The following is a 17,677-nucleotide window of genomic DNA, read 5'->3' on the forward strand; positions in this document are numbered from 1 at the left end:
AGGTATGGCTGATCACGGTTCAAGTCCCAGACCCGGTGGCTTGAAATTCATGCTGGGCACGTGTGTGTGCGTACCCAAGATCCCAAGAGGAGTGTGGAGGAAGGGAGAAGGGATTGGGGTGTGGCCATTCCCCCTGAGGAGTGATTTCTCATTTTCTATCTCTCTGTCTCTCCAGCATACACGTATACCCTATAGCACAAATATTTTTTTAAAGAAAGCTTATTTATGCATTTATTCATTTTGTGGGTAAGAGAGACAGTCCCTCTCATAGGGTCTTGATGCCATGGACCATCCCCAGCTACAGCGGCCCTGGATGGCGGGCACACGCACGCCTGGTGTGCTCAGGGCAGCCTCTAGACGTGGGCCTAGACCTTTCCCATGTGGGTCAGCCTCTCAGAGAATTGCTTCTGACCGCACCAACCGTCAGGTCCCCCCTCCCTCACTTTATAGCCATGGAAACAGACCCAGAGAAGGGCGATGACTCTCCAATGATGTCAAAGTGCTGCAGCCCCCAGCCAAGCCCCTCTCCCCTGCATATACCATGCCTGTCACAGCTCAGCCTGGCAGGAGCCTCTGTCTCCACCTGACTCTCACATGTCTGGGACAGGCAGGAAGTTTATCTCTGTCCTCTCTCTGCTGTGCGTCACTGACTGGACCAGGCTGTCTTCATGCATGAAGCATTGGCTTCCCAGCTGGGGCAGCTGCTGGGGAACCAGGTGTCCTGAGCCCATAACTGGAGGGGCTGCAGTTCACACCTTTCTCAACCTGGAGGTGGTGTTTGCAAGTGTCCCCTGATCCCTTCAAACAAGGGACCATCAGGGGCTGAGTCAGGGACCAGTGGCAATGAGGGGACGTGAGTGAGACTTGGCCTGTTAGGTCGGAAACCAGACTTCAGACCCGCGGAGCCATCTCATTTCCTCTCCTGGGACAGCTCTGAGATGTGACAGAAGGATGCACTGCAGGCCACCACCCACAGAAGGCTTTAGGAGAGTCCTCTGGTCTGCGCCCCACGATTCTGTCCAGTACTGCGTACGGCCTTGGTCTCCGTGTGCCCATCAGTACGGGCGTTGTGCAGGGCGTTGGGATTCCACATTCCACCTCTCACCCCTGCACCAGGCCTGCCGCTCCAGCTAGACGTCCCTCTTCCTTCCTCTTCTGCTTGCTTTCCCTCCATTCTGACCCATGAGTGACCCCAGTGCTTGATTCAGCTCACATGCGGCGTGTTCAGCGAAGCTTTCCTCGCCCACACAGTCACGGCACACTATCTTTTCTAAAGAATTACTTTATTTAACTGTTTTTTTTTTTAATTTTAGCCTGACCAGAGAGGAGCAGAGAGAGAAGGAAAGTGAGAAAGCAAGCAGCCAGGTCTGGATATCGAACTGCGGTAGGCCATGTGGGAATTCAGCACCCTTAACCACCACACCACCTGCCGGCCCCAACACAGCACGCTCTTATGTCTTCTCAGACCCTATCCCTATCCGAAATGATCTCCCGATATGTTTTAGTCATCCTTTCTTCTACCCACCCACATCCACACTACCGCATTCACTCTGGAGGTAGGTTCTTTTTTTTTTTTTTTTAAAAGGTTTTTGTTCTGGTGAGTGTGTGTGCTCACCAGAAAGACAGAGAGAAACAGAGATAGAAAGCAAGAAATTAACCCTCAGGGGGATGGCACGCCACAATCTCTTCTCCTCCATTCTCCTCTTGGGATCTTGGGCACGCGCGCGCACACACACACACACACACACACGCCCGGGTCCAGGACTTGAACCACAGTCGGCTACATGGGAGTCCAGCAACATAGCCATTACGCCAACTGCTGGTCCCAGTTCTTTTTTAAAAAATGTATTTATTTATTTTACTTTATTTGTTATTATTTTATTTGATGAGAAAAGGAGTGAGAGGGAGAGAGAGAAAGTGACAGAGCAAGCTGTCCGATCCAAGACTTGAACCATGGTTAGCCATGTGGGAGTCCAGTCCCTTAACCACCACACCACCAGCTAGCCCCGGGAAATAGGGTCTTAATCACCTCTGGGACTGCTCATAATAAATGCTTGATGTACTTGCAGTGTGTGTGAATTAACCCCCCATCATCCTCTCTGCTGGAATTTACCATCCCCTTTATTCAAAAGAAAAAATAAAAAGTTGTCCTGCTCCTCCTAAGTCAGGCTCTGCCTGCCTGTGCCTCCTCACTGCCTGCCTCAGGCTTTCTCTCAGGAGAGCCTGCCTCTCAGACTCCACAGGAGGTGCCGGAACCAGAATGTCTCCCCAGGATTATTTTCAATGGTTTCCTGGGGTGTTCACCTGGGTAAAACAAAATGGACGCTCTAATCCTACTTATCTAAAACTATGTAATCTTCCCCAATCACTTAAATGGTACCTGTATCTCTAATTACAGCGCAGGCTGGGAGGAACACAGGCGGGATTTCCAGCCAGCCTCAGGCAGAGGGGCACTTTTGCTCCTCCTGGGGGCCTGCAGGGACTCCGGCTCAGGAGCCAGGATTCCAGACACCTGCTACCATAAGCTGTCCCAGGACACAGGGCTCGCTCAGCCAGCCAGAGACCACTCTCCTGGCCGTGAGAAGGGTCAGCCACAGTGCCAGCATTTGGGTGTTCCCCAGTTGGTCCGATGGGACACATTCGGGGGAAACAACCATGGCGCTTGTACCCTAATTCTATCTGCCATTGTTTTGAGAAAGAGCTGATTTCTCTTTGGCCTAGCCTGACTTCTCAGAGTTGCATTGGGGTGAACCGGTCCCCACTGCACAGTGCTACAATAGCCACCTCTCAGGAGCAAACTTCCCAGGAGGAACGGTCATGTGACAGCCTGGAGGGTCAGAACTTGAGTCTCCAGAACTGTGTCAACTGGCTCAGGAGAGGGGGAGAGCCACGTGCCTGCCAGCCTGCCCTGAGTAAGCAAACAACCCCTGTCTCAGCCTCCCGAGGGCCTGTCTCCCATGTTGGCACTGAGAGGGCAATTTTGGTGACATCCAGGGCTTAGCTGCAATGACAGCTCTACTTTTGAAAGGCCTTTTGGTTCCTGAGCTAATTAAAAGCCCCAGACAGGGAGGACACACTTAATCCTATTAATGACTTCTGGGCAGGAAACAGTGTGCCCAGCCCTCCGCGGGTGCGCCTTTCAGCACCACCCCCATTTGTTCAGGTGCTTGGCGATTGTTTATCAGCCCTTTCAAGAGATTAAGTTGTACGCAGGAGCAGGAGCGAGCCACTTAGGTAATGGATCCAGGGGGCCTGGGAGCGGCGACTGGAGTGCGCAGCGCCTTGGCCAGGCAGATTCTACCTTCGTTGTTCTCCAACTTCCTGCTCTTCAGAGCGATGGGGGACCCGATGACTGGGGAGAGGAGGGGCACTGGCCTCACCTCGAGTCCGCGCAACCCTTTCACACCCAGGGAAGCTGGGTACAGTCCTTGCCCTGGGGGGTCTTGCAATTCAGTGGGCAAATGATGACAGGGTCGCCTGAGACTCAAAACAGAGGTCCACGTGAAGCACCCTGCGTGCAGGGATGGCAACTGCTCCAGCCGTAGGGAAGGCTTCCTGAACGAGGAAAATACATGAGCTAGGAGGTGAGAGAAGAGGGGCTGAAAATCTCCCCATGGAGGGGATTACTGTTCTGGGGTTCAGAAATGGAACTTCCTGACTTCGTTCAGGCTCCAACCTGAAGGTCGGAAGAACGGAAATAACCCAGCTCCCTCATCATCAGGGAGCAGCGACTGGTAGGTGAAACCTTAGCCAGATACCGGCGTTCCAGAACACTGTTATCGGTTCCGGGATGATTTTGCTTTAAGCCCCTACCTTGAACCTTCTCAGAGAACGGAGACTGGCTGGTTGCAGATGTCTCTTTAAAAGAGGAGGGACGATCCCGTAAACCACGCCCGCATTCATTAATATTAAATTATCGTGAATATTGATGTGGGGGGCGTGGCGCCTCGGCCAGCTGGGCTACCCTGCCAGGGGTTCCCAGTTTCACTGAGAGGAAAGTGACAGTAGCCGCGCAGAGGGAGACAGAGAGGGCAGAGCGGCCGGCAGCCACCCAGTCTCGGGGGAGCGCTCAGCTCCCCCGCCCCCGGCTCCCACCCTGCCCGGGGGGCTCCCCAAGCCCTCAGCCCCACCCCCGGGCTCCCCATGGAAGCCAGCTGTGCCCCGGGAGGAGCAGGAGGAGGAGTCGGCTAAATGCCCGCGGTGCGCCTGGGGCCCCTGAGCCCAGCCCGCTGCGCGCCGCTGCCCTAAGGCCCCCGCGCCCCCCGCACCCTCCACCCCGGGCCGCGCCGCCTCCGTCCGCCCCTCCCCCGGGGCTGCGACCCGGACCTGCCCCCCACCCGCTAGCCAGCGCTCACGCAGGCTGTTCCCCGGATCCAGCTTCCTGGACTTGGGGGATCTGAACGAGTCGGATTTCCTCAACAATGCGGTAAGATGAAAGGTCTCTGTCCGCATTTCACCACTCGGCACCCCTTTTCGCGGCGCGCTGAGCCCCCCAGAAAGACTGAACTGCACATCATTGGGCAGTCCGGAAAGAAGGGGGCTTGGTGCGGGGTCTTCTGGAGGTACACGTGCTTAGAACCCCGCGATTTGGCAGTTAGATCCCTGGACACCTTCCCTGGTGCCTGGACGCGAGCCTCCGACCTCGCGCCAGCGCGCGCCCCTCCTGGGAGCTCAGTCCTATTCAGATTGTCCTTCGCCTTCTGGGGAAAGGGACTTCCAGGCGTCAGGGCCATCCGACCCGCCGATATGAGCATAAGAGACACCAAACCTGCCCCTTACCCACGGAGGTTAGCAGTCCCCCACCACCCCAGGGCTCCGGGACCAGATTGGGCGCAAAGTGGCGGCGCCCTTTCCTGCGCCCCCTTTAGGGCCTCGGTGGCTCCGCGGATGGATCTCCGCTGGGGGGCGCACAGGAGAGAGTTCCGAGGGCCTGAGCCCTGCCGCACTAGGGGCCAGACCCAGAAACTTAGCTGTGCTCGAGGCTGCCCCAGGAAGTCAGGCCCGACGCCCCCCAGGGAAGAACCTGAGTGAGGCTCAGAGTATCAAAGCAGCACAGGTTGCTCGCCCAGAAGGGAGGCCTTTCTCTCCATCTCTGTCTCTAAGTCGCCATCTGTCTATCTCTCTGTCCCTCAAGTCTGGCTGACTCTCTCTGCCTCTCCTTGTGACTTGGTGACTGTCTCTGGGCTTGTCTTTCTCCTCTCTCTCTTCTCCTCCCTCCCTAAGGAAACGTGGCTCGTCTGTCTTCTCCCTCCCTCCCTCCCAGGCTCAGCCCTAAGGCCTTTGTGGGGGAAGGGCACGGGCTCCGTGAGGAGAGACCATATTTGGGTTCAGAAGGGCCTGCTGGGATGAACCGTGGGCCGCAGGGGGAATCTGTGGGGAGCCACCCGTCACCCGCATGCCCACACACATCTGCACTCAGCCATGATCAAGCCCTGAAGACTGACTACCTGCTGGCCTCTACCTCCTGGGACCAAGAGCAACTTGGCCACTCAAGAACCAGGTCCTTAGAGGACTCGGGCATCTTGGACTTCTGCCTAAACTGTCCCTGGCTGCTAGATTGATGGTGGGGAAACAAGCCAAGGGGTGGGACCTGAGTCAGGGAGGCGTGGGGTGTGAGGTCTCCCCGTTCTCCATGAGGACAGCACACCCGGATCACCCTGCTCTGGGAGGAAGGCCCCTCGTCCCGTTCAGAGGGAGCACAAGTGTGCAGAAGGGCCAGGGCAGAGCCCCTGCACTGGCAGCAGGGAGACCTGCTCCGGACCTGGCTCTGCCTCTCCTGTGAGCATGGGCCACGCCACAGGCTCTCCTCCCTGAGTCTCAGTTTCTTTGTCTCTAAAATGGGGAAAGGTTGGATGGAGTCTTTTGAAGGATGGTTCTGGCACAGATGGAGGAATAAAGCAGCTGGGACCAGGGGATACCCACACCCCCTCCTGGAAGATAAAAGATACTGATCTGAAGGAAGGAGGATTGTCCAAGCTTGGGGCCGGCAGGGGTGTTGGGACAGCCCCTGCGAGCATCCCTCGGCCCTGAGCAGCTGTGAGTTGGGTTTTCTTCTGAATGAATCCTGCCGCCCCAGCCTCCTTCCTGCTGTCCACTCAGTCCTGCATCCCCAGCTGCTCCTCTGGGCTTTGGTCCAGCGCAGGAAAGGAGGCAGGATGAGACCGTGGTGTCCGGGACGGAGCCACCGAGGAAGGAAAGCCCTGCGGGAGGCTCCTGACCTTGCTCCTAGGAGAGGCCAGGGCAGGCAGGAGGAGAGGAAGGGGTGCCTGGTGGGAGAGAAGGAGCTCCTGGCCAGCAATCAGGAAAAGTGGTTCTGACAGTTTCTGTCGTCGGCCAACTAGGCAATTTAGACAGTGACTTTTCTTCTGGGCCTTGGTTTTCTCAACTAAAAAATGGGGGATAATAGAACCTTCCCGATAGCATTACTGCAGAGACTAGTGGAAGAGTGAGTGTAGATTAAGCTAGCACAACGCCTGCCATGTTAGAATCCACATGTCACTTGATCCAGAGAGCAGATTGGGGGTGGGGGGAGAACAACCTAGCTAGGAGTTCCTGTGTGACCTGGAGAATGTCACCTTCCTTCTCTGGGCCTCCGTTTCCTGTGGCCCCCTTCCAGCTGGGGCCACACTAACTCCACATCCAATTCTCTCTTTATTCTGCACGAGGATAGGAAACCGTTCCCCGAGTGGGGATGGGAAGGATTCTTATCTGTGCGCTGGTTAGTCTGGAAGCTGGAGAAGCATACAGAAAGTGGAGGGGTATTCACTGTTCTCAAAAAGCTGGATACAGGTCATTAAGTCATGTGGAGAACGTGCATCTGTGTTGATCTATGCAAAAAGCAAAATTCAGAAAGTATGCTTGGGCCAACCAGTGGCAAGGTGGTTAAAGCAGCTGAATCCCACATGGCCCACCTCACACAGTTGGAGTCTCAGACCTAGAGCTTGAAAAGCGTGCCAGGCACGTGTGTGTGCATGCCCAAAGTCCTGAGAGGTGTGGCAGATGGAGAAGAAGGGATTGAGGAGTAACCTTTCCCATGGGGGATGCTTTCTCATTCCCCCCACCTCAAGCACATATGCCAGCTGACTTTTTTTTGGAGAGGTTTTTGCTATAGGGCGCATGTGCTCACCAGATAAACAGAGACATAGAGACAGAAAGCGAGAAATCACCCCCAGGGGGGATGGCCACGCCACGATCCCTTCTCCTCCATTCTCCTCTTGGGATCTTGGGCACGCACGCACATGGGCCCACGTGAGTTTAAGCCACCGGATCCGGGACGCAAACCGCGGTCGACTACGTGGGAGTCCAGCGACATAGCCATTACGCTAACTGCTGGTCCCCCAGCTGGCTTTTTTAAAAAGCAAAAAGTATGTTCCCCTTGAGTCCATCTAGGTAAGAAATGCACGTTGGACAGAGACAGAACCCCGAGTTCACTAAGTCAAGTCAGCCATGCGGCTGCGTTTTTCCCCCTGTGAGGATACCTTCATGCTGTTGTTGCAATCTTGTTGGTGTGATTCTCAGAGACACCCCTCAGCAGGGGCTGCCCTTCCTGCCAGTGGTTGGGGCTACTGCTCCCTGTGCCCCCCCTCCCACAGTTCCCAATGTGACCACCTTTGAACCCTGTTCCACTGCAGTCTGTGATCCTTCAGCCCCTTGGCTGACATGACAGGGTCTGGGTGCAGAGCGCTGGGATACAGAGCCAGAGTGGGAGCACGTTGTGGCTCTGGTCTGTGTGCCTAGTCTGTGCGCCTCTTACTTCCTCCTCTGGCTCTAGGAAAGGGATGTCACTGGTTTCTCTAGAACTGGTTTGAGATCTCAGAGAAGCCCCAGCTGAGAGGGTGTGGGGGGAAAGGAGGAGGAAGAAGAGTTCTGTTTTCTCAGAGGGGAGCAGCAGGAAACTGCAAGGATGTTTGCCCAAGCACACTCATTCACCTCCCAGCAGCTGGGCAGGTCAGGTGTGAGGACTGGGATGGAGACCAGCCCAGGGGAAAGGGCTGTGGGGTATGGCGGATCACTGCCCCCACGCCTCCCAGCTGGTCTCCCCTGAGCTGACTGTGGCTGCAGAGAAGCCACTACTACCACCCCCCCAAGGCTTTGGGGGATTTAGGGAGATTAGAGAAGTATGTGTGTTTGGGTGTTTCTGTGTCTGTGGGTGGGCCTTTAACTGCCCTTAGAAGAGATGTGTGTGTTTCTCTTTAAATTCTTACCAGTAAGAAAGCAGACAGAAGGCCAAGACACTGGTCTCCAAGTAGAATCCACTAGAAAAGAACTGATGAAGTAAAACTAATGGCAGACCCAAATCTCAGGGATCCTATTTAGAAAAGGAGACCCCACCCCAGCCCTGACACTTACTCTTCCACCAAAACATTGAGTTTGCTGTGGGCAAGAGTTTGGTTTGGTTTTTGCTTTCCGCAGGGTCAAGGGGACAAGGTCCTTGAGGGCAAGGCTGTGTCTGTCTTGTTACTGCTACACCCCCAGTGCTTGGTGCAGAGGGTGCCAACCAACCATGGCTGAATGAATGAATAATGCATGCATGCATGGCCGCCAGGCCAGAGCCGTGTTTTTTAGGGTAGAGGAAAAAGGGCATTTAAGCCCATCCACTCCCAGCCACCAAGGTGTGTAGCCTACACTATCTCTGAGATCCATGCTTTCCAGGGAGTTGTCACTCCCTTGAGCTATCCCCATACTGTGGTACAGGTCCCTGCAGCTAGGACAGTTGAGAGCTAGCTGGCCCATGGTGGATTTGAACTCAGGGCTCAGGCCTCACCGTTGAGCACTAGCCCTAGTGCTTCCAGCTTCCTCAGCTTCTTTTTTTTAAATAATTATTTATTTTATTTGTTGTTGTTTATTATTATTATTATTATTATTATTATTATTATTATTATTAATTTGACCAGATTTCCGCAGGGTCAAGGGGACAAGGTCCTTGAGGGCAAGGCTGTGTCTGTCTTGTTACTGCTACACCCCCAGTGCTTGGTGCAGAGGGTGCCAACCAACCATGGCTGAATGAATGAATAATGCATGCATGCATGGCCGCCAGGCCAGAGCCGTGTTTTTTAGGGTAGAGGAAAAAGGGCATTTAAGCCCATCCACTCCCAGCCACCAAGGTGTGTAGCCTACACTATCTCTGAGATCCATGCTTTCCAGGGAGTTGTCACTCCCTTGAGCTATCCCCATACTGTGGTACAGGTCCCTGCAGCTAGGACAGTTGAGAGCTAGCTGGCCCATGGTGGATTTGAACTCAGGGCTCAGGCCTCACCGTTGAGCACTAGCCCTAGTGCTTCCAGCTTCCTCAGCTTCTTTTTTTTAAATAATTATTTATTTTATTTGTTGTTGTTGTTTATTATTATTATTATTATTATTATTATTAATTTGACCAGAGAGAGAGAGAAAGGGAAAGTGAGAGAGCAAGCTGCCAGGTCCAGGACTTGAACCGTGGTTGGCCATGTGGGAGTCCAGCATCTTAACCACTGTGCCACCTGTTGCACCCCCTCCCAGCTTCTTCTGATTGCTCTAGGACTCCTGGATCTACATCCCTCCAGGTTAAAACTAAGCCTTTTCCAGTCCTGCCCCAGGACTTTCGCACGTATTGTTCCTGCCGTCTGAACTGCTTTCCCGCCAGCCCCATCTCAGACATCGCGTCTTTCCCAAAGCCTCCCTGACGACCTGAAGTGGAACTCTCGTTGTTTTATACTTCAGTCCTTTGATTTCTTCATAACCCTTATCCCAGCACGCAGTTATTTTGCTGGTTTATTGCCTGTTTCCTCCACGAGGAAGCAAGCTCCGTACCAGCAGAGACCATGTCCGATCCGCGCATTGTCATCAACCCTGCACAGAAATAGCTGCTCGCTATAATAAATCCCAACGTAATGCGATGAGCAGAGTCTAGACTTTCCAATTATGTAAAATGCAGAGTACCGTTTTTGTAGAATCGCTGAAAAACAATATTTTCAGGTGCTCTTCACTGTCCCAGAAAGCACAGAAGCCAAGCGTGGCACCTTACTGCCCTTACTGCGCTTGGCGGAGCCGAGAAAACCCACGGGAGCAGCAGGCAGTCATTTCTTCCCCAGCCCCACAGAGATGAGAGTTTTGCCCACTTTTATCTGTGCTGGGGCCTGAACACAGGGTAGAAGTCAAGCTTGGGTCCCATTGTGGTGGACTTTGCTCTGTTTCAAGGATTTACTATATTTGAAGAGATCATTACTTTAGGCTGGGACAGTCCCTATAAGGGAAGGAGAAAATCTTTTTTTTAAAAAATCGTAAAGGGGGCCAGCAGGTGGCATGGTGATTAAGGCACTGGACAGCCTACAGGGCCAACTGTGGTTTGAGTTCTGGACTTAACGGCTTGATTTCTCACTCCCTCCACCCGCTGTGCCAGATTTAAAAATAATAATAATAAATAAAATTAATAAAATAATTCTTACAGAAAGAAAGGCCATCCATTGGCATGGTGGTTTAGGCACGGGATCTCACATGGTCAATTTCTCAATTCTAGTCCCAGATCCAGCAGCCTGAAAAACATGCCAGGCACATGTGCGTGCATGACCAAAATCCTAAGAGGAGAATGGAGGAGAAGGGGCTGTGGCATGGCCATTCCCCCAAGGGTTGATTTCTCACTTTCCCTCTGTCTGTCCGTCTCTCTCCGATGAGCGCATGTGTCCTAGAGCGAAAAGAAAACAAAAGGCAGATCCTAGCTTTCAAGAAGTGTACTGACGATTCCAGGAGCGGCCCCATTCTCAGGTTCTGGCCTAGTCTGGCCTGGCCTGCCCTGAAGGATGCTGGTCTCACACAAGTGTCTTCAGCTCCTGGTCTGTTGTGAGGCCCCTCCGGCTTCCCTGGACCAGCTGGGGATTCACTTACACGTTTATTCACACACACAGCCAACCCTCCCACAACTGGGCACCAGAGGAGCACCGAGGCTAAAACCAGGGCTCCTTGGATGCAGAAGACACGCCTGCCCCTCCAGTCACTCACAGCCAAATGACAGAGACAGAGAGGGAAGCAGTCTCAACACGGTGGTGGGTGCTTTGCAGCGGGGAGCCTGAGCCGGGTGGGAGGTCCCAAAAATTTCTAAGGGAAGGTGACCTTTGCACCCGCTCCCCAATTTACTCCATCCCTAGTGGCAAAGGAATTATGGGAAGATATTTCAGCAGGGAGGCCTGGAGCTGTGACCCTTGTGTGGCCCTATTGTCCCTTGTGCAGATGAGGAAACGGAGACTTCATGGGCCAGAGTCCTATGGAGGCAGTCCGGGAGGGAAGCGGGAAGCTAGTTCTCTTCTCTTGCTCTGGTTGAGCTTGGCCCTCTAGGTCAAGGGAAGTGTGGGGCCTTGAATGTCAGAGGGGCTCTGCCTTGATCTACACCCTGTCCCACCCTTATGTCACTGCAAATGCCCAGAGCTCTAGGAGCAGAGCTAGATCCTCTGTTCCCCTTCTTCAGTTCACCCCCGGATGCTGCTCCCAGCCTTTCTGGGGGCCTGGGCCGGTGCTCTCTGCAGCTCCAAGGCTCCCCAGGAGGGTCTGTTTCTGTCTGACCTGGCCTGGCTATTCCCCAGAAAAGGGGAGGAGAAAGAACACATCCTGCTTTGTGTCCCTCTCCCCGCATACCATGTGCTCCCCTCGAGTCCTGGTATCGAGGCCCTCCCAGATCATCTCTCTCTAGGACCTGGCTTGCCCTTGAACCTCCCTCGAGAAACCAGCTCCAGATGCTGGAGAACAGGCTGTTCTTCTGGAAGTCTCGGCACTCCGGGGGGTAGGATAGAGGAGGATAATGTGGGTGGAGTCAAGTCAGACCACAGCATTGCTCTGGCTGGGACTCCATGTAACCCCCTAGAGTAGGCCAGGGAAGCCAGAGTGAGTGGCAGGACCCTGGACCTAACGTGGGGGAGAATGTGGGGCTGGGGGTGTCTGGTTGAGAAGCTAGGAGGGCAGGATTTGGCCCAGAATGGTGTCCCTCGAAGGAAATTGTTGAAGGTACTGGTTTCCTCTGAATGTCAAAGGTGCCCATCTCCATGCTTGGGCACAGGGGACCATTCCCAAGGCCAGCTTGATGGCTAGAAAATGACAGGCTCCCCTGCAGCCGTGTCGGCTGCCTCCTCCCCCATCCTCCCTGGACAGAGCCCGCACTGCTCTTCCTGGGCCCTTGGCCTGTGTCCCAGAAGCCGTTTCACCCATCGTGGAGCAGCTAAGGCATCTAGCTGGGATGTGTGGTTCGACCCAGCAGCTGGACAGCAGCAGCCACTCCCCCACTCCCCCTCCAAAATAATAACAAAAATAAAAGTTGCACTAGAGTGGGCAGGATCTTCAGGCCCTCCTGGAGAGCCAGGAGGCATTTTCAGCTGGTCTTGGGAGGAGCTAGGGCTGAGCTTTTGCCCAGGGCTCTCCTCTGCCTGCAATGCACCCCCTGCACATCACCTCATTTCCCCAACCTGCTGTGTGGCCTGGGGCAAAGTGCTTCCCCTTTCTGGGCCCTGGCTCCCCCATTGCTCAACTAGACTGAGGGCTCCTTGAGGGCAGGGAATTTTAGTAAATCATTTTGGGCTGCTCCCTCGCTCTGGCTCTGCTGACTGAGTGCATCGGAAATGTTTGTTTATTTTCTTACTGAGAAGAAAGAAGGATTGAGAGGAGAGGGGAGGGATGAATGGGTGGGTGGCTGGAAGGATGGTAGAAGGCCTGGGGAGTGGGGTAGGGATCATAAAAGAATGAGTGGGTGGGAACCAGCAGATGGTGTAATGGCTATGTTGCTGGACTCCCATGTAGCCGACTGCGGTTCGAGTCCTAGACACAGTGGTTTAAACTCACACTGGGCGTGTGTGTGTGTGTGTATGTGTGTGTGTGTGTGTGTGTGCATGCCCAAGATCCCGAGAAGAGAATGGAGGAGAAGGGATTGCAGCGTGGCCATCCCCCCTGTGGGGTGATTTCTCGCTTTCTACCTCTCTGTCACTGTCTTTCTCGTGAGCGCACGGGCCCTATAGCAAAAATTTCTCTCTAAAAAAAGAAGAATGAGTAGGTGAGTGGCTAGATAGTGAAGGAAAAGATGTTCTCACACTTCCAGCTTTGATAGCCCCCCCACTTGTTTTAATGGATTTTATTTATTTATTCGTTCATTCAAGTAGTGAGTTGTAACCTAAATCTCACCTCTACCTGTCACTTTATCATGATGGCCTATTCTATTATGAAATGTATTTGCACTAAAAGACCAAATATATAATGCATGCCTATGAATTATAAAGTATAATAAAATGGATTCTTGGAAAATCACTACCAGCTTGAGAAATAGACCCAGCTCCGACATCTTAGTCTCTCAAAGCCAGGTGGATTTAGAGAGGTGAGCTGTAGAGCCTGGATCCACTCCACTCCACTTACTCCACTCCACTCCATGCAGGAGATTCTGAACGGAAAAGTTCTGAGACTGGGACCTGCTCCCAGGCCAGCCTGAGCAGAGGGCAGTCGGAGGTCGGATGGCCTCTAGTGGGACAGGCCCTGAGGCCCAGGCTGTACTGGGGCGAGGCAGTGTGCTGCTAATGGTCACTAGGGTGGCTTAGACCAGGACGAACCCATGCTGTCACCACCTGTCATCTGTGTGAGTCTGTGCTTTAACCTCTTCGAGTCTACCCTCCTTACCCACAGAAGGAAGATTACTGTAAAACATGGGGTTCCTGTGAGGATCCATTAGCAAGTCTTTTGGGCCAGCAGGGGGTGTGGTGGTTAAGGCACTGGATTCCCACATGATTGACCACAGTTCGAATCCTGGACCTGGCAGCTTTCTCTCCACCCTCCCCACCTCCCACCCACTTTGTCTCTCTCTGGTGGGTGCACATGCCCTATACCAAATTTGAAAACAATAATAATAACAATAAATAAATTTAAATAAATAATTCTCTTCTTTTAAAAAATATTGGAGGGGGCCTCACATGGCATTTGGTGCAGAGTAAATCCTCTTTTTAAAATTTTATTTGTTCATATTATTTTTTTCTTAAAGAATTATTTATTTAATTTTATTTATTCATTTACATATTTTATTTTGACCAGAGAGAGAGAGAGAGAGAGAGAGAGAGGGAAAGTGAGAAAGCAAGCCACCTGGTCTGGGACTCAAACCGTGGTTAGCCATGTGGGAGTGTCCAGCCTACCTACTGGCTCCCAGCATTTTTTTTTTTAATTTGCTATCGGACACGTGCACTCACCAGAGCGAGACAGACAGAGGGAGAGAGAGAGAGAGAGAAAGCAAACTGTCACATCTGGGTCTTGAATCACAGGCAGCCATGTGGGAGTCCAGCACCAGGGTGGTTAAGACCACCACACCACCTGGTGGCCCCAAGTAAATCTTATTTATTTATTTATTTATTTATTTATTTATTTATTTGAATTCTTTTAACTATTTATTTGTTTACTTATTTTAATTTGACCAGAGAGGGGCAGAGTGAGAGAGAGAGAGAAAGAGAAAGTGAGAAAGCAAGCTGCCAGATCTGGGACTCAAACCATGGTTGGCCACGTGGGAGTCCAGCACCCTCAACCACCACGCACCTGCCAGCCCCCCAGGTAAACCCTCTTTAAACAATAATTGCCACTGGTAAGATTTTTTTCTGGTTTTAGTTGTCACAGCCTCGGCATTGGGCAGCCCTGGGGGGCTGTCCCACCTTCTCCAGCCTGCGCTGGTCACAAGGATCTTATCTTTCTATCTGTCTGGCCTCTCCGGAAATGGAAAGCTCTATTCTTTAGCCAAAGCTGAAAACCTCAGGCCCCTTCTCGAGGCTCTGTTTCTCTGGGTATCAGGAGAGGGATGGCTATGGAAGGAGCAAAACTGGGGCTCTGGGCGTGGACCCAGTATATGGAGTAGGGCCCTATTTTATTTGGTAAGGTTTCTGCCATAGGTCACATGTGCTTGCCAGAGAGAAACAGAGGAAGAGGGAAAGTGAGAAATCCCTTCTCTGCCCTTCTTGTCCTGGGGTTCGGGGAAAACGCACATACGCACCTGGTGTGATTTTCAAGCCACCAGATGCAGGACTCAAACCACAGTCAGCCATGTGGGAGTCCAGCACCTTAACCACCACGCCGCCTGGTGGGGAGGGCTATTTTATATCTGGCTCAGAAATAAGTGATGTAAGAGGACAGCAAAATCATTCCTTCAGCAGACAGTGAGTTGCAGGTGCTTACCAGCACACGCTGAGCTCTCAGAGCCTGAGTTCATGTCCCGCCTCCACCCCCAACATGCTTCTTAACTTCTCTGTGCCTCAGCTCCCTTATCTGTAAGTAGTTCCTTCTTTATCTTCTGAGACTTCAGTGAGATTGCATGCAAGGAGGGCCAAAAGTCCTTGGCACCGAAATACCAGCTATTATTTTATTATTATAGTACTATGGGCCATGTATGTACTAGGCCCTGTGTGAGGCCCTGCAAAGGTTCGAGGATGAAATCCATCCTAGAGCCTAACCTTGAGAAGGTTGAAGTTTAGGAGAGAGGGACCCCGCCATGCAGAGTTCAGGGCATGATATTAACCAGTGACCTAACAAGCATGTAAACACCCCGATGGTACAGAGGCGAAGAGAACGCTTTGAGCTGGGTCATCAGAGAAGGCTTCCAGGAAGAAGCAATATTTGAGTGGGGTCTTACAGGACCGAGGAGTAGAACAAGGAGGCAAAGGCCTTGCAAGGATGGCGCTCACCACGGGTTCAAGGAGCTGGGAGGGTGGGTCCCGCTAGGCTGGAGGGAAGAGAACAAAGAGGGGGCTCCAGCCCCAGTGGGAAGTTGGGGTGCACTTGACAGACCTTGAACACCATGCTAGGAAGCTGGGAGTTTTTTCAGTGGGCCAGAGAGAGCCAATGATCATGCTAAGCTGGATGTGGTGGTGAGTGCTCCCTGCTCTGAACTGTCTGGATGTCCCGAGGTCTTGGTGTGAGGGGGGAATCTCAGCTGTCACCTGTCTGGATGCCAGGAGACTCTCCCCAAGGGCAGACGGAACTGTGGGACTTTGCCAAGCCCAGGGCAGCCCGAGGCTGCAGGTCCCTTCCCTCCTCTGATTCCACCCCATGCCCTGAAGTGACTCTCACAGCAGGCCAGGAGTACCAGTTCCCTCTGGCTCTTTCATCTCCAGCAGCTCAGGGCCAAACTGGCCTGGGGAGGCCCCAGGCAACTCCACCCTTGCAGAAGGCTGTCCCCCTTGGGACTGGGAACTCCAGCCTGAACTATGTCCTGCCTTCTGGCCCAAGCCCAGGACCCTGGAGGGGCCCAATAGCCCAGGACCCTCCAGGAGCAAATAGGGTGCGCCCATGTGAGCCCAGAGGCCCAGCCCAGCCCAACACCCACCTCCATGACCCTCCCACCCCTCAGGGGCACAAGGTGCCCAGAGCCCCTCCAATCATCCTTCCAGAGGAGGCCCAGCCTGCCCTCTGCCGCCCCAAAGCCTTCACCCTTTCTCTCAGAGCTGCAAATCAGTTCCACATTTGGGATCTGGCGTGCACTATCTGTTCAGAGCTCTCCCCTCCCTCGTAGCTCCCTCCACCCCACACGGGCAGCCCATGGGGTCTGCAGAGGGGAAGGGCTCCTGCCTTAGACAACCTCTTTGGAGGACCAAGAGAGAGTTGGACCATGATAAGGTTCCGGGGGACAGGGGGCACGAGGCCCTCCCAGGGGGACATGAAAGAGGACATGGAAGAGGGGTGGGGTGGAGGCAGAGCTCAGGCAAGCGCAGGAGGGATGAGGAGTTGGGGGTGGCGGGAAGGAGCGAGGTAGCTCCCAGCTCAGCACATTCCTGAGACATCTGGACGAGCTGGAAGGGCCCCAGCTGGCCCGCAGGGCTGTGGCTCTAGCTCCTCAGTTCTGTGAAGTCAGGACCCACACTCCCCTCCTCCTGTCAGAGTCCCACTGGGCTGGGGTCCACCTTGGGGTTGACTGCTGAGGTCTCCTTCCTTACCCTCAGCGAGAAAGGAGAGGCCGTAGGGCAATGGAGGACACGCCTGCCCGGAGGTGGTCTTGGGCATGGTGGCGGGAGGCAGACAGGAGACCTGGGGTTTGTCCCTCTGCCTGACTGGAGATCATTCTTCCTTTGGGCTCCTGTCAGCCTCTTCCCTCTCTGGAATTGGAAATGGAGACAATGGGTGATTCTGGAAATGGTGGCTTACTTTGAACCACGTGTGATCCTGGGCAAGGCCACGCCCACCAGCTCTCAGGTCTGCTCATCTGTAAGAATGATCATAGCAAGACGCCTGTCATGAGAGCCCTCTATGTATCCTGCATTGCCTAAAGCCCTGCACCCGTCTTACCTCGTTTAATCCTCACCGCAAACTGGCAGGGTATGTGTAAGAAGCTCAGAGAGGTTAGGAAACTTGCCCAAGGCTACACAGCACGCAGCAGAGGAGGATTAAAACCAGGCCCGTCTGTCTCCCTTGCTCGTAAGCACCGAAATATAAGGCTTCTGCAAAGAAGAGGGGGTGGACCTCATGATGCCAAAATTCCTTTCAGCTCTAAAATTGTAGTGATGTCTTTTGGCTATCGTGGGGCTCTTCAAGAAGGGCAAGGGCAGGCATTAGTCACACTCTGGGTGGGGAAGGAGGGCAGAGGCAGCTGGCTTTGAAGCATCTGGTAGGGCCTCCTCCCTTGGAAGCCCAGAGAGGTCCAGACCCCAAGGGTTGGAGTCCCAGCCTGACCCTCAGGTCTCCCTAATGGGAGGGAGTAAACAAGGAGAGAGGA

At 53.5% G+C, this 17,677-nt stretch overlaps 1 protein-coding gene across 1 annotated transcript in view; it reads left to right on the plus strand.

Moving 5' to 3' along the window:
• The window catches only part of CREB3L1 (cAMP responsive element binding protein 3 like 1), a 72,273-nt gene that overhangs the window by 22,030 nt on the left and 32,566 nt on the right, over positions 1 to 17,677 (plus strand). Inside the window, exon 2 of the mRNA XM_014591326.1 lies at positions 4,250 to 4,426. Coding sequence (XP_014446812.1) covers positions 4,250 to 4,426 — 177 coding nt within the window. The remainder of the gene's footprint in view (positions 1 to 4,249; positions 4,427 to 17,677) is intronic.

This window comes from Tupaia chinensis, unplaced genomic scaffold (assembly GCF_000334495.1).
Source record: "Tupaia chinensis unplaced genomic scaffold, TupChi_1.0 Scaffold000561_1, whole genome shotgun sequence".
Lineage (NCBI taxonomy): Eukaryota > Metazoa > Chordata > Mammalia > Scandentia > Tupaiidae > Tupaia > Tupaia belangeri.